This window comes from Eutrigla gurnardus (genome assembly GCF_963514095.1).
Source record: "Eutrigla gurnardus genome assembly, chromosome: 17".
Lineage (NCBI taxonomy): Eukaryota > Metazoa > Chordata > Actinopteri > Perciformes > Triglidae > Eutrigla > Eutrigla gurnardus.
The window spans coordinates 22772962-22795615 of NC_139928.1; the positions used below are offsets into that span (position 1 = coordinate 22772962).

Genomic DNA, 22654 nt, shown 5'->3' on the forward strand with positions numbered 1-22654 from the left:
ATATGTAATGGTTTCACATAAACCATCCAAAAATAGAATTAAAATAATTAAATATAAAAATACATAGAAAATGTAGAAACATTTAAAAAAAAAATACTGTCCAAATTAGTGTTGTTAGGAATTCAGGCTGGTTCAGTAGGGCAACTAACCAGAATGTTTGTCGATACTTATAGAAAGGACAATGAAAACTTAAAATAAAAAGAATAAAAAGGAAAGTTGCATCAATGGATAAACTTTTGAATGTACAATCAAGTTCATGAAAATACGTATAAGAGGAAGAGTTAATGTCTGTCAATGAAGCTTTGAAAATGTCCTTTCAATTTGGGAAAAACTGGTTCCTTTTTACTTCTTTGCCAACTCAGTTTGTAGAAAGACAAATTATTTATTACATTTTCAGAACTCTGAGAAAACAGTGAACCAAATTCAACAGCCGCTTGTTTTCATACAACAGATAAAAGGACTTCTTGTATCTCACCACATTTCAATAAAATCATAAATATGTAACTGAAAAAATAAACCATGAATATGACTCAAACAGATCAATATCCGGAATATGTAATGCTTATAAAAAGTTGTTGGGGATGCAGGTATGCGCAGATCTTGTTATTAGCCAATATTAAAAGATGATTAACATCAATGAAATGATTAATTAAAAAATTAACATCCACTCGTCTTCGCTCACCACTTATGTTCAGGTTGGCGGGGGACTGAAGTCGATCCCAGCTGACATTTGGTGATGGCAGGCTTCACCTGGACAGGCGAGCAGACATTAACGGCCCATGAAGAGAGACCGATACCTGCAGAGTCCAGTTAGCCCGGCGTTAACTTGGCTTCACTGCTCTAGTTGTTTTACTGTCAGCGGGCAGACTACACCTTCTCTCCTCTGTGAGTTTTCTGGTGTCTCTGTAAATGATGACTCAGTGTGAAAGTCTTCTTACAAAGTGAGCAGCTGTAAGGTTTCTCTCCTGTATGAGTTCTCATGTGTTTCTTCAAATCTCTACTTTCAACAAAACGTTTACCACACACTGAGCAGCTGAACGGTTTCTCTCCTGTGTGAATTCTCATGTGTATTTGTAAATTTTCACTCCGTGCAAAAGAATTCTTACAAACTGAGCAGTTGAAAGGTTTCTCTCCTGTGTGAGTTCTCATGTGTTTCTGTAAACTTTGACTCAGTGTAAAAGATTTCTTACAAATTGAGCAGCGGAAAGCTTTCTCCTCTGTGTGAATTCTCATGTGTCTCTGTAAGTTTTCACTCCGTGCGAAAGATTGCTTACAAACTGAGCAGCTGAAAGGTTTTTCTCCAGCATGAGTTCTCAAGTGTCTCTTCAGATCTGCCCTATGAATAAATGTTTTCCTACACTCAGTGCATCTAAATGATTTCTCAGTAGAATTACATTCAAAATCACTGTCAGTGATTTCATCAGCCTTTAGACCTAACCGAGGTCGTTTGGTCTTCTGCCAATCAGCACTGTCATCAGTCTCAGGATCAGAAGAGTCTCCAGTCGTGTCATCAGCATCTGGTTGTAAATATGAGTTCCTGGCTGTTTCTGGTCCTCCACAGTCCTCTTCAAAAGCTTCCGTTTCTATGTATTCAGTTGAGCTGACGGCTGCAGCTGAAAGCAGCCCTAAGGTCTGAAGCTTTTCTTTGTTTTCTTCACTCTTCACAGGGACAAGAGTCAAAGGGATCTTGCTATCAGCCTCCTCCAGTCCTTGAAGCTGCTCTCCCTCCTGACTGGTCCAATGTTCCTCCTTTTCCTTTCTAATGTGTGGGGGCTCAGGATCCCCCTGGTCCTCTGTCTCTTCTCTATGAGTTCTCATGTGTCTCTTTAAAGTGTGACTCAGTACATATTTTTTCTTACAAACTGAGCAGCTGAAAGGTTTCTCTCCTGTATGAGATTGCATGTGTCTCTGTAAATGTTGTCTCCGTGTAAAAGATTTCTTACAAACTGAGCAGCTGAAAGGTCTTTCTCCTGTATGAGTTCTCATGTGTCTCTTCAGACTTCCACGGGTCCTAAATGTTTTCCTACACTGAGAGCATCGATATGGTTTCTCAGTAGAACTACATCTAAAATCACTGTCAGGGATTTCATCATTATTCAAAGCATTTAGACCTGACTGAGGTTCTCTGGTCTCCTGCCAATCAGCACTGTCATCAGTCTCAGGATCAGAAGAGTCTCCAGTCTTGTCATCAGTATCTGGTTGTAAATATGAATGCGAGTTCCTGACTGGTTCTGGTCCTCCACAGTCCTCTTCATCAGCTTCTGTTTCCATGTGTTCAGTTGAGCTGTTGGTTGCAGCTGAAGGCAGCCCTGAGGACTGAGGCTTCTCTTCATCAGCATCTTCGTCACTCTTCACAGGGACAAGAGTCAATGGGAACTTAATATCAGCCTCCTCCAGTCCTTGAAGCTGCTCTCCCTGCTGACTGGTCCAGAGTTCCTCCTGTTCCTCTTTAATGTGTAAGGGTTCTCGGTCCTCCTGGTCCAGACTGGAGCTCCAGTCCTGCTGCTCAAAGGGAACTCTTTCTTTACTCTCCAACAGTTGCTGGACGTCTGCAGGAAAACACATTAAGATCACTCAGTCACCTGTTCATACACCGTTTGTTCTGCCATCATTCCCTCTTAAGCCCAAGTTATGCTTCCGCGTCGACACAACGCAAGGGGGCTTGCGGACCCCTTACGTCCTTGCGGACCCCCTTACGTCCAACGCAAGGGCCTGACCTGCACCTCCCAAAAATCCTAGACGCGCGTCGAGGCGACGCAACACCAACGCAGCGGCATCGGCTGTGATTGGTCCGCTAACTACATCCGCTGGAGACCGCTATCCGGTTTCCACTCATAAACACCGCCATTTAAACTTTTAAAAGGCTACTTTTATTGTTTGCACCTCGTTTTATTGTTTGCACCTGGTCGCTTTTGCACAAAGAAATAAAACACCAAGTTCTGAAAAATTGTGGACGTTTAAAGCCGGAAAGTAAACAAATAGGCTATAATGAGGCTAACAACGATATACGTCAAGAGTCTCGGTCGGTCGGTCATTCTTTACAAAAAACATAGCGCCCTTTACCGGTGTGGCAGTGAATTGCATTTCGACACGTAAACCCAACGCAGAACCATCACGGTCTCCCAGCAACTGCTTGGCCGTTGCGCGATCACTACGCGGAAGCATAATCAGGGCTTTACACTTTACCGTTACCAAACAGGAAGACTGACAGATGGACACAAGCTGTAAAAATACAATGCATCCCAGTCGGTCTGAACACCCAGCAACAGATCCACAGATTAACCCATTCTGGTAGCAACTAGTGCTGTCCCGATACTAAAGCTGTGACTTTCATACGATACTCTAAATGTCTCGATACAGAAAACAATACCATGGTAAAAATCTAAGACAGGAAAAGAAAGGAAAAGTAATGGAATAGATGACAGAACATAGAACTTATTAAAGTGTATTCAAAATACTGGACTCCCAGTATCCCACAATGCATTGGGAAGAAGTAGTGCACAACCGATGGTCACTAACGGAGTGTTGTATATCTTCATGCAATGTGCTGAAATTAAACAGTGTTGCACATTTGCATCACTGCCAGTATGACTAGTCTGGATCCTATAGAAGAATTTCATGTCATGTTGTGTATTTGTCAAGCCCCCAGTGTGTGAAGCCCTTCAACAGTTAAAAACAAACTCATGAAACGCAGTGAAAGTTCCTGACCTCGTATGACGTCATTATTCACTCCATGCACATCTGGATTTTCAGCTGGAGCTTCGATCAAGTGAGCTGTGACGGCCTCGCTGTGAGGCGACTTCATTCTGTGGAAACGAAACGTTGAGCGAACAGATCAGAGAACATGCTTGTTTACTTTTACTCAGCAGAACGCACAAAGCTCATTTTTTAAATTATTATTTAAAATCGTACCGTTGCTCCGACGCGTCGCGCCAACAGTTTGCTTTGGAGTTGTAAAGACGACGCACCGTTTCCTATAAAATACAACAAAAGGTCACTTTCTTCTTTCTTTGAGCAACTTTCTTGCTCATGCAACAGTGTTAACATGCAATTCAGATCTGCTAATCACTTAGACTTAGTAGTTATTGCGGTTTCATTTAATCGGATATTTTACCGCAAGTGTGGGATTGTGTGCCCGTCTCTTCCTCTTATTCTCCTCCACACGGGGGCCACAGTTTGCTTTGGCTTCCAGAGCAGCCGTCCTCTCCTCCGTGGATAGAAACCTGCTGTTTACCGCCGTAAACTGTGGCTTCACTTCAGCAGGAAACTGTGTCATCTGGTGAGAAATCCCACTCACAGCAGCCGGCAGTTTATCTTCGCCTGTTGCAGGACGAGCTGGAAGGGGTGGATCACGGAGCGGTCCATGCGGAGGAGTTTGTGGGGGGGAGTTGAGACGCCGGCCGGCCGTCGGAGAGGAAGGATCAAAGACGCTCTGTAGAATTCAAACAGCAAAGACGTTTAATAAAAGTGGTGCAATCGTTCGTGTTGGTATGCTTTTGTCTTGCGAGGTCCTGTGATTGGCTGAGCCGTCTACACTGATGGTGTAAGGGACTGACGTAGCATTTCAGGGAGGCAATATTCAGTGATATTCAGTTATGGCAATAAATAAGTTAATTAAATAAAAAATTGAAAAGATAAAATAAATATGTATATATACTAAATAAGAGACACACAATAAATGTAAACCTAAGAAGAGCAACATAACTGGTCTAAAAACACAGATTTCTACCCTCATCTTCCCCCTTCGTCCGAGTCTAATTATACTTGATCTATTTAGCCCAGAGATTTTCTTTAATTGGGTTGGTTAGGTAGACATTTACAGTGGTGCTTGAGGACAAAATGTCAGACTTTTCATTCAGAACAAAGCAAGTTCAGAAGAGCCAATATGTTGTTTTTTCAGATACTAAATTCATGTCACTTACAGGCTCTTCTTGCTTTGAATCAGAATGACGTTCTGAGTTCCTGACTGGTTCTGGTCCTCCACAGTCCTCTTCATCAGCTTCTGTTTCCATGTGTTCAGTTGAGCTGCAGGCTGCAGGTGAAGGCAGCCCTGAGGACTGAGGCCTCTCTTCATCATCATCTTCTTCACTCTTCACAAGAGTCAATGGGAACTTGCTATCAGCCTCCTCCAGTCCTTGAAGCTTCTCTCCCTCCTGACTGGTCCAGAGTTCCTCCTGTTCCTCTTTAATGTGGGGGAGTTCAGGGTCCTCCTGGTCCCGGCTGGAGCTCCAGTCCTGCTGCTCAGAGAGAACCTGTTCTTTCCTCAACAACAGCTGCTGAACATCTGTGGAGAGTAAGGAAATTACACTTGAATTACTTTCATACATTTGTGGATGTGAAACACACTGTGCATAAACAGCCCCGCCTCCCATTGTTTTTCATCTTCAGGTACATCACTCATCATTTCACACATTCATTCTCATGCCTCCTTTGTTGGATTAGAAGAGTACTACCACCAACCAGGTTTCATCCACCATGGACTGAAATAACCACCATTACGGCTTTGTTCATGTCATGAAGTCCCAGATAAGCCGAGAAACCAAACTGCCACAGTCACCTACTAAGACACACATCGGCTGGTTTACCACAGCTGGATGAACCCACATTTAAATATTTAGCTGTGATTTAATAACAAGTAACAGATTAAAAAGGAGGCTGAAATATCTACATAAATGATGGAGATCAGAGAAATGTTTAAAGTCGTTTTTTTTAGGTCTGTTGGAAAGGCGACAAGCTGACAACTTTTAAAATGCTTGTTTTCTGAATGGAGTTCGGACATTCTGGAGGATGAAAACAAAGCCAGCTGTAGCATGCTAGTCGGTTTCGGTCGGTTAGTCGAGAACAATGGAGGTCGAACTGTATGCCGATAGGCTTCAAGTCGAAGAAAACGAATACGTCTCTGGATTCAAGCTTTTTATCTACGTTTAAATGCGTCACAAACCATTTAATGTTGAAACACTTGACGTCATGTAGACGCTGAGAAACCCGGATGTGTTGATGAACGAACCTGCTCTGTGAATCCGGACTTCCGGGAGGAAAACAGCGTCTAAGAGTCTCCGCTGTCGCTCGTTCTCCTCTTTAGAACGAGAAAGTTCCTCCTCGTACTCTGCTATCGTTCCTTCAAACAGCCCAAATATCTCTTCAGCAGCCGCAGCTAGTCGCTGCTCCACCAACGCTCTCAGCATTTGGACTTTACTCATTTTCTCCACAAACCCCGTTAAAAACCGTCTCCAGCCGAGTGGCGATTCGTACGCCAGGCGCCATATATCACTAAAAGACAAACACATCCGGTTCCGCTGCTACTTCGTGGGGAAACTACAAAATAAAAGCCGGTACATTTATTTTAAAAAAAAAATTCATAATTACTTTATCTATTTTCGTATACAGGAAGTTGGCCATTTAAAAACATTTGACCTAACTTTGATTTATTTAAAAAAGTTACCTTGTACACATGTTCTTTGAGTTATTAAACCTTTTTATTTCCAAATCATGAAGCATTTGTTGTTTTCGTCTTTGCCAGCAGAGGAAATCCATAATAATTAAAGTTTTTAATTTATTCTCTGATTTAATGGCGGGTCGCAAAAGTCCATACAAACATGACATTTATATGCACTTTTTCATGAAATATTTTACTTGAAATAAATTAGATGTTCCAATTTTTGTGCACTTCTCTTTCCAGGCATTGTTTCTATATGCTGTGAGAGTTGAAAGGCCAGGAGGTGGAGAGGTCGTGAACTCTTCCTCCCTCTCATGATTTAGAGACTCTGGCTGTCTCCCTGCGTGGTTGACTCGGCCGTTGGTGTGTGAATGTGTTATGAATGGGTGAATGTCAGTCATTCCTGTAAAGCGCTTTGGATAAAAGCGCTATATAAATGAGGCCATTTGCCATTTGAATAGCTGCACTGATGAACGGAGCTGGGAAGCCTCAGCAGCCAAGGGTTTATGGGTAAGAGGTGAGCATGGGTCCTTGTTTTCCATCGATAAAAAACAAACCTTAAATAGCAAGCAACCAGTGACCTTATTTGGAATGATGTAGTATGCTCAGAGGAGCCATTTGGGGTTAAATACAGACGACATACACAGTGTCAGCATTACACAAACATTGAATATGTCATCTGAGTCTCCAGAAGTCTTCACTGTCAATGTTGTCTCCCCTGGTGGGATAATAAAGATAACCTTTAACCATCTCAGCTCCCCCAGAAATATATATGTGTGTGTGTATTTATTATCTTCAACTAACACTATTTTCCTGAAAGCATGGAGACAGATTTTTACAGCACATTTATTACAGGTTAACTTGCCGAGGTCAAAACAACTCAACAACACACAACAAATTCAATAACTTAGAATAAAATGGATGTAAATGTAAATGTGGAAATATGAGTCCAGTCTTGGTGGCATTGTCGGTGTCTACGCTGAGATGACTTAAGCCCCGCCTCCTCTCCAGCACGTCCGGCCTGGGCGACGCAAATAAACACTCGAGTGTGAACGCACCATTAAAGTCAAACCACACACTTATGGTTTTTAATCTGCGAATGCCAAGTGAATCTCTTATCACAAATACTGCATTTAAACGGTTTCTCCTCGGTGTGGAGGGCCATGTGTGTGGTCAAATTAGCCTTTTTAGAAAATCTTTTACTACACACTGAGCAGCTGAACGGTTTCTCCCCAGTGTGGACTCTTATGTGATTCACCAGCGTGCAACGCAGACTAAAGCTGGTGTTACACACTGAGCAGGTGAACGGCTTCTCTCCCGTGTGAACCCTTAAGTGTGTCGTCAAATTTGAGCTCTTTGTAAATTTTTTACCGCAAAATTGGCAAATAAATGTCTTTTCTGCCGTGTGATGTTTGCGGTGAATCTGCAGATGGTCCTTGCTGCCAAACATTTTACCGCACTCAGAGCAGATGAGGGATTTTTCGGTGGCATCGCTGAAAGAGACTTGACTGAGACCTGACCGGGTTTCTGTCCTCTGCTTCAAGCCAACGTCTTCGGTCTCAGAGGACGGTGACGTTTTAGAGCGGTCAGGCTGCAACGGTCTGTCTGGCTCTGGTCCTCCACAGTCCTCTCCATCAGCTCCTGTCTCCATCTGTTCAGTTTGTCTGTGATGAAGCTGTGAGGACTCAGGTTTCTCTTCATTTTCTTCACTCTTCACAGGGACAAGAGTCATTGGGAACTTAATATCAGCCTCCTCCAGCCCTTGAAGCTGCTCTCCCTCCTGACTGGTCCAGAATTCCTTCTGTTCCTCTTTAATGTGGGGGGGTTCTGGGTCCTCCTGGTCCAGACTGGAGCTCCAGTCCTGCTGCTCAGAGGGAACCTCTTTAATCACCGTAAACGTCTTGTTTGCAGGAAACACTGAAAACACAAACACGTTCATCACCAACTATTTTCATCATCTGTTCATCATCAAAAGTCATTTTTCATAAAGAAATGTCAGAAAATGCTGTTTTCAGTCCCTCAAATATGGAGATCTTCTTTTCTCTGTTCTATCATAGATGTCATCACATACAACACACATTTCAAGACCTTTATTCTAAATCCCAGCACTTTTCAAGGATTTCCAGCACCCGGACGAACACCTGACTGTACTTCGTATTATTGCTCAATGACTAAAGATGAATATGATGTCACGTGACCGTCGTGCAGTCACGTGGACCCACCTGCTCGGTCCCTCCGGGTCTCGGATCCCTCCGCGTCCCGCAGCAGTCCGCGCTGCCGGCCGATCTCGTCCTCGTACTCCGCCATCGTCCTTTCAAACAGCCCGAGAATCTCCTCGGCGGCCGCAGTGAGTCGCTGCTTCACAAACTCTCTCAGGATTTGGACTTTAGCCATTTTCACACCGTTTATTACAGCCTTTGCTTCAAAAACACGTTAAAAACACGGTTTGTTAGCTAGCTAAACTAACTCCTCTGCTAAGTAAGCTAACTGCTGGCTAACTGCTAGCAGAGCTGCTATTGGACAAGAGGTCACACATTAACAAATAAAGTTCACCTTAAACTCAGCGTGCAACGCGTCTGTTTGTCACTTAAAGTCTTAATAAAGGAAGAAGATCGAAGCCTCTTCAGCGAGACGCCCTCTAGTCCAAGCAAGAGGTGCTTCCGGTGTTAACCTTCAAAATAAAACTCACTTCTCTTCTTCTGTGGGATAACTAATAGAATGCGTTATACACATAAGACAGTTGGATACAACATTATAATGCAGCGTGCTATTTGAAAGTATTTATATTTAATTATATTTTAAGATGTATTACGTGCAACTAGAAAGGGAAGAAGAAAACAAAGAAGACGAGACGAGGTTGTTTTATTTTGAAAACCCGTCCCGGAAGTAAACGGGGAGAGTAGCCCACCGCTGGCTGGAGCGGCTGGCTCGTGATCTCCTAGATCTACTAGATCTAAACGGGATCTGAGCGGAGGACAGATGGAGGCGCCGGACGTCGTTTTAAACGCGGGTTTGTTTCTTTCTTTGGATGGATCTTTAATGTTTCAGGGAGCTCGTGCTAAGCTAATGTTAGCAAAACCGTCCGTTAGCCACAGCTAGCTCTTCGACAGCCCCCCCATATAATACACAATTATGGAATTACAGATATGCTTAAAAGTGGCAGCCACTCGTAGTGGAATTAAGATGTTCATAATAGTATTTTTATTCTCTCCTTCTACCTCCCTCCTCTCCTCGTCTCCTCCCTAATCCCTTATTTGCTCCCTCCTACTCTCTATATTCTTTCTCCTCACACCCCTGTCCTCCCACCTCCTTCCTCTCCTCTCACCCCTGTCCTCCCTCCTCTACTCCCTCCTCTTCTCCCACCTCCCTCCTCCCCTCCCACATCCCCTACTCCTTCCTCCATCCTTCCTCTCCTCTCAGATCTCCTTCCTCCCTCCTTCCTCTCCTCCCCCTCCTCCATCCTCTCCTCCCCATCCTCCTTCCTCTCCTCTCACCCCTGTCCTCCCTCCTCTCCTCCCACATCTCCTTCCTCCCTCCTTCCTCTCCTCCCCCTCCTCCTTTCTCTCCTCGCACCCCTGTCCTCCCTCCTCTCCCCCCACATCTCCTTCCTCCCTCCTTCCTCGCCTCCCCCCCCCTTTCCTCTCCTCCCACCTCTCCTCCCCATCCTCCTTCCTCTCCTCTCACCTCTGTCCTCCCTCCTCTACTCCCTCCTCTCCCCCCCCCACATCTCCTTCCTCCCTTCTTCCTCTCCTCCCCACCCTCCTTCCTCTCCTCTCACCCCTGTCCTCCCACCTCCCTCCTCTCCTCTCACCCCTGTCCTCCCTCCTCTACTCCCTCCTCTTCTCCCACCTCCCTCCTCCCCTCCCACATCCCCTACTCCTTCCTCCATCCTTCCTCTCCTCCCACCTCTCCTCCCCATCCTCCTTCCTCTCCTCTCAGACCTCCCTCCTTCCTCTCCTCCCTCTCCTCCATCCTCTCCTCCCCATCCTCCTTCCTCTCCTCTCAGACCTCCCTCCTTCCTCTCCTCCCTCTCCTCCATCCTCTCCTCCCCATCCTCCTTCCTCTCCTCTCACCCCTGTCCTCCCTCCTCTCCTCCCACATCTCCTTCCTCCCTCCTTCCTCTCCTCCCCCTCCTCCTTTCTCTCCTCGCACCCCTGTCCTCCCTCCTCTACTCCCTCCTCTCCCCCCAAATCTCCTTCCTCCCTCCTTCCTCGCCTCCCCCCCCCTTTCCTCTCTTCCCACCTCCCTCCTCTCCTCCCTCCTCATTCCACCTCTCTGTGTCCCCTAAATCAACCCTCACCTAAAAACAGAATAATGGTACATTCCTCAAGTGACATGAAGAAACAGGAAATTGCATCACAAGTTCATGTTGTAAGTTTGACAAACATATTTAACATAAACCCAAACAATTGTTTGCTTTTCACATTATGCTCCATATTTATGTGGAATAAATTATAATAAACATCCTGTCACCTTCATGTTTTAACGATGCTAACTACCTGATGCGAGGGGCCTGTAAAACTCATAACCCATATTTATGAGATACTGTGTCATTATTCTAAGTTATTAATTAATACAAACACAACATTTCAGAATGTTTATCTTTGAATGCAGTTCAACGCGACTGATCTCTCGCTGGCTGTTTCTTTGTCCTTTAGCTCTCACGTCAGACATCCGCAAATGGATTATCATCAAAGAGGAGCGGCATGACTGCAGCTCCACTCTGGACCAGGAGGACCCAGAACCACCACTCATTAAAGAGGAGCAGGAGGAGCTCTGGACCAGTCCGGAGGGAGAGCAGCTCCCAGGGCTGGAGGAGTTCCCATTGACTCTTGTCCCTGTGAAGAGTGAAGAAGATGAAGAGGAGGCTCAGTCCTCACAGCTTCCTCAAAGACAAACTGAACGGATGGAGACAGAAGCTGATGGAGAGGACTGTGGAGGACCAGAACCAGACGGGAACTCTGATCCAGACCACAAGACTGGAGACTTTTCTGAACCAGAGACTGATGACAGTGATGATTGGAAGGAGACCAGAAGACCTCGGTCAGGATGCCGCAAGGCGTTTCTGATGACACCTTTGAAAACACTTACGGCAAAGAAACCATACGGTTGCTCAGTTTGTGGGAAAGGTTTCTCTCAGCGCTGTTACGTAAAGACACACATGACGTGTCATTCAGGAGAGAAACCATTCAGTTGCTCAGTTTGTGGTCGAGGATTTTCTCAAAAGACTCACTTGAATAAACACATGATATTTCACTCAGGGGAGAAATCGTTCAGTTGCTCCGTCTGCAGTAAAAGATTTGCACAAAAGGGATATCTGTTGTATCACATGACCATCCACACAGGGCAGAAACGAGTCAAATGCAGTGTTTGTGGCAAAAGATTTACTTGGCATTATCAGCTTAAAAAACACGATTGTGTTGGCGAGTCCTCACGGAATCAAAAAAATCCCACTGAGGAGAACGGAGGGACGGAGCATGTCGCCAGCAGCTCAACTGTTGCTGGTGATTATGTGGGATTAAATGACACCGCTTCTTCTGAACCGGAGTCTGGAGTCAGCGATGATGACTTGAACAAGACAAGAGACCCCAAGTCAGGTTTAAACTCCTTAAAAAATGATGACGTTGACGTCAGCGATCCACAGTGTAGCCTGAATGAGAAACCGTTTAGCTGCTCTGAGTGTGGGAAGGGATTTGACATCAAGGGTTCTCTGAAGAGGCATATGAGATCTCATACGGGGGATAAACCGTTCAGCTGCTCGGTGTGTGAGAAATCTTTTGCGTGGAGAGCAAGTTTACAGGTGCACATGAGGAATCACACAGGAGAGAAACCGTTCGGCTGCTCGGCGTGCGGCAAAAGGTTTGGCCGCAAAGCAAATCTGAAAAAACACATGAGGATTCACACTGGAGAGAAACCGTTTAGTTGCTCAGTTTGCAGTAAAAACTTCCTGCGTAAAGACCACATAGATCGTCATATGGCAACCCACATAGAGGAAACTTGATCTTCAAAATAAAGCCCCTGAGACTACATTCCTGTATCTATAGAGCCCTAGAGACTACATTCCTGTATCTATAGAGCCCTAGAGACTACATTCCTGTATCTATAGAGCCCCTAGAGACTACATTCCTGTATCTATAGAGCCCTAGAGACTACATTCCTGTATCTATAGAGCCCTAGAGACTACATTCCTGTATCTATAGAGCCCCTATATTCCTGTATCTATAGAGCCCTAGAGACTACATACCTGTATCTATAGAGCCCTGGAGACTACATTCCTGTATCTATAGAGCCCCGGAGACTACATTCCTGTATCTATAGAGCCTCTGAGACTACATTCCTGTATCTATAGAGCCCTAGAGACTACATTCCTGTATCTATAGAGCCCTAGAGACTACATTCCTGTATCTATAGAGCCCTAGAGACTACATACCTGTATCTATAGAGCCCTAGAGACTACATTCCTGTATCTATAGAGCCCTAGAGACTACATTCCTGTATCTATAGAGCCCCTGAGACTACATTCCTGTATCTATAGAGCCCTAGAGACTACATACCTGTATCTATAGAGCCCTAGAGACTACATTCCTGTATCTATAGAGCCCTAGAGACTACATACCTGTATCTATAGAGCCCTAGAGACTACATACCGGTACCTGTATCTATAGAGCCCTAGAGACTACATACCTGTATCTATAGAGCCCTAGAGACTATATTCCTGTATCTATAGAGCCCTAGAGACTACATACCTGTATCTATAGAGCCCTAGAGACTACATACCGGTACCTGTATCTATAGAGCCCTAGGGACTACATACCTGTATCTATAGAGCCCTAAAGACTACATACCTGTATCTATAGAGCTCCTGGCTGCAGCCAGGATCCTCCAGAACCTGAGCTGTCCAGGGCAATATATTTCTTAAATTCACTCCATTTACCATTTGACTTGTTTGCTGTAGTTTGTTCATCTGGTGGTTTGTGATCTGATGGAGTTGCTGTTTTGACGGACTGATCTGATTTTTTAGATTATACAGTCATGTGATTTTATAAGCTTTACATATTCTATATATTGATCTGTATGGGGCATATGGAAACACAGAAAAGTGTTTCTCCCCAACATCGCCCCTTTTTTGATTGATTGTGATTGTCTATTGAAAATGTGAGATTCAAGGGAACCCTCCGTGTACAAATCTCCACAGGTGGCAGTGCTCTTGTACAATGTTTAAAGTGACTTTAATTTCTCAGAGGTCTGGAAAATGTAATAAAATATGTATTCGTCTTTTTCCAAACTATGTTAGTCGAAGAAGTAAAAAGCAATGAGTGTTTCCAGAACTGAACAGATTTAATAAAGGCAACACAATCTCAATGAGGGTCGTTTTTTTTAACATTTATTATAATAATGTATCTTCCTGCGTGTGTTTTCCTGTCATTTCTCAAACTAAACCGACTGTATAGAAGTTAGTGATGTGACTTCCGAAACGGACGTGTCGGCGCTTCTCTGAAGTCCCGGATCGAAACGTTTCGAAACGTTGTGCCGAAAAGCGGTTCTGAAACGCGCATGTCACGTGACTGTAGTTCAGTGATTGAAGGTACGCCTCTGTTTCGAAACGGCTATTCCAAGACGGGCAGATCCTTTGAAATACTGGCAAGAGCGACGTGCTGTCTTCCTTAATTTGTACCAACTGACTAAGACATGGTTAAGTGTCCCTGCAACAAGTGTACCCCGTGAAAGGATATTTTCAAAAGCAGGGGAAGTGTTATCCAAAAAAAAGAAACAGACTCAGCTCAAAAAGAGCTGAACAAATATAAAATATATATATATAAAAATCTTTGATTATTGTATTGCATATAACAATGTGTCATTTATTTATTTTTAAACATTTTAAGTGGCACATAATTAGGAGTTTTCTTTGACCAGACATGTAGTTCACAGAAGTGGCCACTAGATGCCACTGTAGAGTCAGGTTTCATATTCGTTTCAAGGCTTCAACACATACTGAAACATCGCTTCGAACTGTTTCGAAGCTTCCCTTTGCCCATCACTAATAGAGGTAGACGTAGTCCTGACGACGTCACCCATTTGTGTCGCTGCCTGTGCTTTTCTGAGCAAGCCAACAATTTCGACGTTTATTTTGAAGCTCAGCAACTACCCTGCCCGGAAGCTGTATTCTTTACTGCATGGAACGTCACAGATTGTTAGCAAGATGGCGTCTAGCTGGAAGACGTATTAGCAGAGCGTCTCCGTGGTGTTGAGAAAGTGCCTGTTAGCTTCACCAGTACTGATCCATCAGAGTCTCTGTGTGTCTGGATAAACCTGTCTGGATGGACTTTGTACTCTTCACCTTTTATTCTGAAGGTTTGACCTCTGACTCATCTCCCGGTAGCATACGAAGCTAGTTAGCTTAGCATGCTAGCTGTAGACGGTTTTAACGGAGTTTGTGGAGAAAATGAGTAAAGTCCAAATGCTGAGAGCGTTGGTGGAGCAGCGACTAGCTGCGGCTGCTGAAGAGATATTTGGGCTGTTTGAAGGAACGATAGCAGAGTACGAGGAGGAACTTTCTCGTTCTAAAGAGGAGAACGAGCGACAGCGGAGACTCTTAGACGCTGTTTTCCTCCCGGAAGTCCGGATTCACAGAGCAGGTTCGTTCACTTCTTCTCTGCTCCGAAAATGTTCACAGCTTGACTCTTCAGACCTCCTCAGATCTGTTTTTTTATATCCAAAAGCTTATGAGGATCTTGTTAGTGAGGGAACGGTCGTTCTAGTTCAAGAAAGTCAATATAATCGCATATGACTGATCCAAGTATTCAAAAGAGTGCCCACGCATTCTTTTAATTAACTCTGGTGTATAACTGCCATTAATTGTGATCCCTGAACGAAAGGAGACATCTGTTTGTATGTTGATGATGGATGGATGGATACATAGAAGGATATATGGAAGGATGGATGGTCTTCATCCTCAGTTTGAGCAACTGGCTAGAAACATTTGTTACGTGCCCGTCTTTAAGTAGTGTGGTGCCAAATATCGCCATCTTTTATTTGTCCTTTGCAATCTTCAAAAAAAGACTTGTCCTGTCTTTGATGAAATAAAACAGATTTTCTTGACAAAGTGTGAGGTTGAGATATTGCAGATGGTTTTGCTGCCATGTCGACAGCACATTTCAATGATTATCGCGATAATATTATGAATCACAAGTATTTTGGCCAGGATGGTCGGGACATAAAATGTTGATTTGTGCATCAGTCCTGGTTTTAGTTTAGTGTTTGGTCTGTAACATGTCTGTACTTCTGTCTGGCAGACGTCCAGCAGCTGTTGGTGAGTAGAGAACCGGAGGACCGGAGCTCCAGTCTGGACCAGGAGGACCCAGAGCCCACACACATTAAAGAGGAACATGATGATCTATGGACCAGCCAGCAGGGAGAGCAGCTTCAAGGACTGGAGGAGGCTGATATCAAGTTCCCTTTGACTGTTGTCCCTGTGAAGAGTGAAGAAGATGAAGCTCAGTCCTCACAACTTCCTCAAAGACAAACTGAACAGATGGAAACAGAAGCTGATGAAGAGGACTGTGGAGGACCAGCACTGGCCAGGAACTCTGATCAAGAAACACACTTACAACTATCCAGCAGTGACATGGCCTCACAATGTTACAAACAAGAAACTGAAGTACGTGATTACTGGAATGAGGACGGTGAACCTCAGTCAGGTTTAAACTTTCTGAAAAGTAACAACTATAATTCTTGTGAGAAACTATTTAGCTGTTTTGAATGTGGTAAAACATTTAACCAAAACTCAAATCTGAAGACGCACATGAGAACTCACACAGGGGAGAAACCGTTCACTTGCCTGGTTTGCGGTAAACGGTTTGGTCAGAAGGCACATCTGCAGAACCATTTGAAATGTCACACGGGAGAGAAACCGTACTGCTGTTCATTTTGTAATAAGTGTTTTGCGCGGAGTGAACATTTACAGTTGCACATGAGAACGCACACAGGGGAGAAACCATTCAGCTGCAACGTTTGTGACAAAAGATTCACTTGGCTTAGTCAGTTCAAAAACCACAAGTGTGTCGGTGAATCGTCACAACTTCGTGAACTTTGGAGTGGTCGAGGAGCAGAGCGGCCTCGAGGTCCCGAGGAGGTTCCTACCAATAGGTTCCCATTGACTCCTGCTTCCAAGAGGGAAGACGAAGAAAGACCTCAGTCCTCGCATCTTCGTCAAAGACATGTAGAGGACTGTGGTGGACCAGGACCAGCCAGAAACTCAGATCCAAATAGTCTTGACTCGCATGGACTGACGTATAACTCATTCATTGGACAGTTCTGGTGATGTTTTCATGTTCTTGACCCCGTTTTCTTTTTAGTAGAAATTCACAGGAAAATCCACACATGGGGTAAAAACAATTCTGTGTCTCAGTTTCAGGTTGTTGTAAACAATTTGTCAATTAGCAGGAAGCACGTTAGCAAGCTGGTTTGTTAGTTGTTATCAGGCTCAATAACAGGCCAGGTAGCATTTAGCATGTTAGTTATCAGATATCAAGAAACGGGTTGGTAAACTAAGGTCAGTTAGTAGATTAATGAGTAGGTAAATTAGCAGCTTAGACAGCTGTTAGCATGAATGACACAAAATCAGCATGAACATCTTCGGCTTTCCAGCTCTGCATTCACAAAGCGTGAATGTGACGACCTTCCTGAATATAGAAATGATTGTGGTCTATGTGTGAAAGCATGTCAATAAAAGTCTGGATGTTTTATTTTGATGGGCGAGAGGAACCGGAAGAGTTGTTCTTTGTGGCTGGGTGTTATTAGAATGGCGTCCATAAATAATAAATATGTGATAAATACATAAACATGCAAGCAGTATGAACAATATAAACATGCAAGAAATATAGACACTTAAACAAACAAATAATATGAACAGTATCAATAATATACAGATAGAGTGCCATCTATTGTCAGTTCTTGTGTGTGTGGTGTACACCAGTGTATCCTGTGGTGTATTCCAGAAAGCAGGTTTTATTACAAGTTGAAAAAGCCACAGATTTTACGCTGTTTAATTTGTGAAAGATGATCAAAAAAAATATAGTTTCTGTTTGCACAATAATATAATGCTTCATTTTCAACTGCAGCCACGTTCCTTTTTTTGCTCATGGGATTGCACCTAAATGCAGAGAAACTACTGCATGATACTGTACAGTCGGTCTGGAGTCAAGTGTTGTATTTTAGGATATATTTGCATTAAAAGGAAAAATAAAAAATAAAATAAAGAGTTTGTGTTGGTGACAGGTATAGGCAGACTGACAGGTCACGTGGTGTTGGGGCTACGTCAGTCAGGATCAGTGGTAAAAGTCAGCTGTTCACGCGCGGGTTGGGTTTGAATGAAATGTTTGAGATGAGAGGGGGTGGACGGGGGAAGTCCAACTTTGCTGACCGCACAATCTATTAACATTTAACGCACTTTAGCACCGATCACTTTAGGACTATGCTACTATGGAACGTTTTTAACTTATCTCTAATAAAACCAACAAAACGCAGTACCCATTTTAAGTGATTCTTTGAACAAGCAGCGCGTCTGGCAAAAACATATTTTCCCGATCTAGCCTCTCGGTGACTAAATAAGTGGTTCGATAGTCGCCATACATTTGTCAGCAAAACTGTGACACAACCACATGGATTGGAGCCACGAAAGGACCCGACATGTCACAAATGGATGCGTGGAGCAACAAAGGAATGCATGCTATGCAAACAATGTAAGGAGAATGGAGATCCAGAGAAAGGCAGGAGCAACTCTGACAGAGCAGTGGACAGTGCTCTAGTCGAAGTCCAAACCGGTGGTCTTACTGGGGCCGGTGAGCAAGATTGTAAGCTTGCTATCGTGCCAGTCAAGGTTAAGTCCAGTAAAGGTCAAAGGTCAGTCGAAACCTACGCCTTTCTGGACCCAGGGAGTTCAGCGTCCTTCTGCACAATGGGTCTGATGGATAAGCTGGGACTCTCTGGGAGAAGAACAAGGATTCTTTTACGTACCATGGGCCAAGAGAAGGTGGTTGACAGTTGCATTGCATCGGACTTGGAGGTCGCTGGATTGGACAGTGACTGGTACTGTGAAATGCCGAAGATCTTCACACAACATCAAATGCCTGTTAACAGAGGTAACATCCCACGACAGCAAGATCTGGAAAGATGGCCACATCTGAAGCCTGTCTATCTGCCACAGATAGATGCAGACGTGGAGATGTTAATTGGCTTGAATGTTCCCAGAGCATTGGAACCACTGGAAGTCATCCGAAGTGTGGATGGAGGGCCATATGCGGTCAAAACAATGCTTGGATGGACTGTAAATGGACCCCTTGGAGGAGAGGGCAGTGACGATCCTGTGACTCAGTCTGCAGTTAGCATCAACAGGATCTCTGCTGTCACTCTTGACGAGCTCTGGAACCAACAATTCAAGACTGACTTCCCTGAAAACAGCCAGGATGAACTGCAAGGGCTGTCAAGGGAAGACTCTAAGTTCCTGGAAATGGCTAACGAGACTGTGGAACTGGTTGATGGCCATTATGTTGTTGGATTGCCGCTGAAGGACAAATCAATTACCATGCCCAACAATCGCAAAGTTGCAGAGCAACGTACTCTCAACCTCAAGGGGAGGTTTGGCAGGGATGCGGCATTCCAAAAAGACTATACTACATTTATGGACAACCTGATATCCAGTGGATATGCAGAGAGAGTGCCAGCTACAAGTCAGGAACGATGCGACGGCAAGGTTTGGTATATCCCTCATCACGGTGTATACCATCCCAAGAAAGGGAAGATCCGTATCGTCTTTGACTGTGCAGCATCATTTCAAGGCACATCACTAAATGCACATCTCTTGCAAGGACCTGACCTGACAAGCGCACTGGTGGGAGTCTTGACCAGGTTTAGGATGGAGCCCATTGTTCTGATGTCTGACATTGAGGCCATGTTCCATCAGGTTCGAGTGCCAGAGACAGATGCAGACCTACTTCGATTTCTCTGGTGGCCCAATGGGGACTTCAGTCAACAGATGGTGGAATACCGGATGGTGGTCCATTTGTTTGGCGCGACGTCATCACCAAGCTGTGCTAATTTCGCTCTCCGAAAGTGTGCTGAAGATAACAAACAGCTCTTTAACCAGAAAGTGTTTGACACCATCATGCACAGTTTCTATGTCGACGACTGCCTGGCTTCAATAGCCTCAGAGGATGAAGCCATAACCCTTTACCAGGATTTGGTAAAGCTCTGTGCCAAGGGAGGCTTTCATTTGACGAAGTGGCTGAGTAATAGTCGTCGTGTGCTGGCAGCAATACCGGAGGAGGAAAGAGCGAAGGACGTTAAAGACCTGGATCTGGACCACGACATCCTACCAGTTGAGAGGGCACTGGGAGTGCGTTGGTGTGTCCAGTCTGACACCTTTAAGTTCAGTATAAGCTTTCAGGACAGACCGCTGACACGCAGAGGAATCCTTTCTACTGTCAGCTCTTTCTATGACCCTCTTGGAATCTTGTCCCCTGTGGTTTTCACAGCCAAGAGGATCATTCAAGACCTATGCCGGCAGGGGCTAGGATGGGACGATGTCATACCAACATCTGTAGCCCAGGAGTGGGTCAACTGGCTCGAGGAATTACACCTGTTGGAGGGCTTCAGCGTTGGACGATGTTTAAAACCGCCCAACTTTGGAGAAGCAACCAGCGCCCAGTTGCATCACTTTGCTGACGCAAGTGAGGAGGGATACGGTACCGTTACCTACCTGCTGTTGCACAATGACTGTTCTCAGATCCACGTTGCCTTCATAATGGGAAAATCCAGGGTGACACCTTTAAAGCCTGTGACGATCCCACGTATGGAGTTGATTGCGGCTGTGGTGGCAGCTCGCATGGACACGCTATGGAGGAAGGAGCTGAGACTGCAGCTGCAAGACAGCGTTTTCTGGTCAGACAGTACATCGGTGCTGAAATACATCAAGAACCAAACATCAAGGTTTCGCATCTTCGTAGCGAACAGAGTCACAGAGATCCTCAAAATGTCTGAAGCATCACAGTGGAGGTATGTGAGTACCGCACACAACCCTGCAGATCTTGCCTCCAGAGGCATGAGAGCGGAGCTGTTCCTCAAGAATGAGACATGGATATCTGGACCTTCATTTCTCATGCAGGAAGAGGAGACTTGGCCTGTTAACCCAGACAACTTGGGAGAACTTCCACCTGGGGACCCAGAGGTCAAGGTGTCGGCTGCCGTTGTCTCTGTGGAACAAGAGGAGGATGCTGTGCTGAGACTGATCAACCGCAGCTCATCTTGGAAACGTCTCACGAGAGTGATGGCATGGATCTTGAGACTCAGAACCTTACTTTGGAACAACAGGAAGAGGAGAGAAGTCACTGCATGTGATTCTCAGCCAGCATTGAACCTAACTAAACACAAAGATGTTCTTGACAAGGAGATTTGCCTCTCATTGGAGGAGATCAAAGGAGCTGAACTGGAGATAATCAAGATCTGTCAAAGAAGAAAGTTCTCTGAAGAGTTATCTTGCCTCCAAAAGGGAGAGTGTGTGAAAGGGAACAGTCACATTTACAGACTCAGTCCGATACTGGAAGAAGGTGTGTTGAGAGTCGGAGGCCGACTTAGTAAGGCTGCCATGCCCGAAGAGTCTAAACATCCAGCCATAATAGCAAAGGATCTCCACATCTCAGACCTCATCTTACGCCAGATACATCGAGAGGTGGGCCATGGCGGTAGGAACCATATGCTGTCAAGGCTGCGTCAGCAGTACTGGATTCCTGCTGCAGGCGTTGCCATAAGGCAGATCATTTCCAGATGTGTCATCTGTCGTCGGCTGCACGGAGCTGCAGGTCAGCAACAAATGGCAGACTTGCCTAGTGACAGAGTTTCGACTGGAGAACCTCCGTTCACTTATGTCGGAGTTGACTATTTTGGACCATTTGACATCAAGCGTGGCCGGAGTCTTGTGAAAAGATATGGAGTTATCTTCACATGTTTGACAATAAGAGCTGTACACATTGAAGTTGCCTCATCTTTGGACACAGATTCGTTCATCAATGCTTTAAGGCGCTTCATCGCAAGAAGAGGACAAATCAAAGAGCTGCGTTCTGATAATGGCACTAATTTCATTGGTGCAGAGCGTGAGCTGAGAAGAGCTGTTGAAGGATGGAATCTGGAGAAGATCAATGATGTGCTCTCATTGAAAGGAATCAAGTGGACGTTTAACCCTCCCACTGGATCACATCACGGCGGAGCATGGGAGAGGTTAATACGTTCCATCAGGAAGATTCTCAATTCCACTTTGAGGACCCAAAGTCTGGATGAGGAGGGACTCAATACAGTACTCTGTGAGGTGGAGTCAATTCTCAACAGTAGACCTCTCACGAAGGAATCCACAGATCCGAATGACTTGGAGGCTTTAACACCTAATCATCTTCTGCTGCTTAAAGTCAAGCCCAGCTTACCACCTGGTCTGTTTCTCAAGGAGGACAACTATGCACGCCGGAGATGGAAGCAGGTGCAATACATTTCGGACCTGTTCTGGAAAAGGTGGATTAAAGAGTATCTGCCACAACTACAGGAACGACAGAAATGGACAAAGATCAAGAGGAACTTTGTCCCCGGTGACATAGTGATCATAATGGACGATTCTGCACCTCACAATTCCTGGATCATTGGGAGGATTACAGAGACAATGCCAGACAGGAACGGACTGGTGCCACAGGTCCGGATCAAGACCCGCACCAGCCTTCTCTGCAGACCTGTGACAAAGATCTGCCTTCTTCAGGAGTCGACGGAGTCGTGAAGGCTTCCCTTCTTTTCCATGGATTTGGATTATATTGACTTTTGCCTGACATGACCTTTTTTCGTGACTTTGGATTGACTTTACTTTGGGGCGGGTTCGGTTCAAGAAGGATGAAGACCTGCAATGGCCATATGAACTATGAACTCTCTCCTTGCGCACAAAAAATCGCAAAAAAAAGACAAAAAAATGTGAAAAATAGAAAAAAAAAAAAAAAAAATTGGAATTGTATTGTTTTTCTATTATGAATTTATGCATTGGTAATTATTACTACTGTGTAATAACATGTAATAATTAGGGGCCGGAATGTTGGTGACAGGTATAGGCAGACTGACAGGTCACGTGGTGTTGGGGCTATGTCAGTCAGGATCAGTGGTAAAAGTCAGCTGTTCACGCGCGGGTTGGGTTTG

General features: G+C 44.8%; 4 protein-coding genes across 4 annotated transcripts; 2 read left to right on the forward strand and 2 right to left on the reverse strand.

Annotated features, from left to right (window-relative positions):
- Positions 1–124: 124 nt before the first annotated feature.
- On the reverse strand, positions 125–5496 carry LOC311027501 (uncharacterized protein; the record flags this gene model as incomplete). The annotated part of the gene is made up of 6 exons (XM_084031523.1): positions 125–2549; positions 3709–3806; positions 3913–3974; positions 4115–4432; positions 4923–5284; positions 5475–5496. The coding sequence occupies 6 exons, from the start codon at positions 5494–5496 to the stop codon at positions 868–870; spliced, it is 2544 nt and encodes an 847-aa protein (XP_083887649.1). The 3' UTR covers positions 125–867.
- Positions 5497–7286: 1790 nt separating this feature from the next.
- LOC311027831 (uncharacterized protein) lies at positions 7287–9079 on the reverse strand. The gene is made up of 2 exons (XM_084031998.1): positions 8659–9079; positions 7287–8353 (listed from the first exon to the last, which is right to left on the reverse strand). Exons 1-2 carry the CDS (start codon positions 8828–8830, stop codon positions 7503–7505), a joined length of 1023 nt encoding a protein of 340 aa, XP_083888124.1. The 5' UTR covers positions 8831–9079; the 3' UTR covers positions 7287–7502.
- On the forward strand, positions 8761–12438 carry LOC311027830 (uncharacterized protein). Its single transcript, XM_084031997.1, has 3 exons — positions 8761–8783; positions 9259–9446; positions 11095–12438. The coding sequence occupies exons 2-3, from the start codon at positions 9416–9418 to the stop codon at positions 12435–12437; spliced, it is 1374 nt and encodes a 457-aa protein (XP_083888123.1). The 5' UTR covers positions 8761–8783; positions 9259–9415; the 3' UTR covers position 12438.
- Positions 12439–14653: 2215 nt separating this feature from the next.
- On the forward strand, positions 14654–17710 carry LOC311028026 (uncharacterized protein). Its single transcript, XM_084032298.1, has 2 exons — positions 14654–15072; positions 15730–17710. Exons 1-2 carry the CDS (start codon positions 14880–14882, stop codon positions 16755–16757), a joined length of 1221 nt encoding a protein of 406 aa, XP_083888424.1. The 5' UTR covers positions 14654–14879; the 3' UTR covers positions 16758–17710.
- Positions 17711–22654: the final 4944 nt, after the last annotated feature.

Bases quoted from the DNA above. Each gene is read 5' to 3' on its own strand.
- LOC311027831 (XM_084031998.1), bottom strand. From the start codon at position 8,830: ATGGCTAAAGTCCAAATCCTGAGAGAGTTTGTGAAGCAGCGACTCACT. The intron at 8,354-8,658 runs GTGGGTCCACGT...TTGTGTTTTCAG, and splicing joins GACCCGGAGGGACCGAGCAG to TGTTTCCTGCAAACAAGACG.
- LOC311027830 (XM_084031997.1), top strand. From the start codon at position 9,416: ATGGAGGCGCCGGACGTCGTTTTAAACGCGG. The intron at 9,447-11,094 runs GTTTGTTTCTTT...TTTGTCCTTTAG, and splicing joins GGACGTCGTTTTAAACGCGG to CTCTCACGTCAGACATCCGC.
- LOC311028026 (XM_084032298.1), top strand. From the start codon at position 14,880: ATGAGTAAAGTCCAAATGCTGAGAGCGTTGGTGGAGCAGCGACTAGCT. The intron at 15,073-15,729 runs GTTCGTTCACTT...TCTGTCTGGCAG, and splicing joins AGTCCGGATTCACAGAGCAG to ACGTCCAGCAGCTGTTGGTG.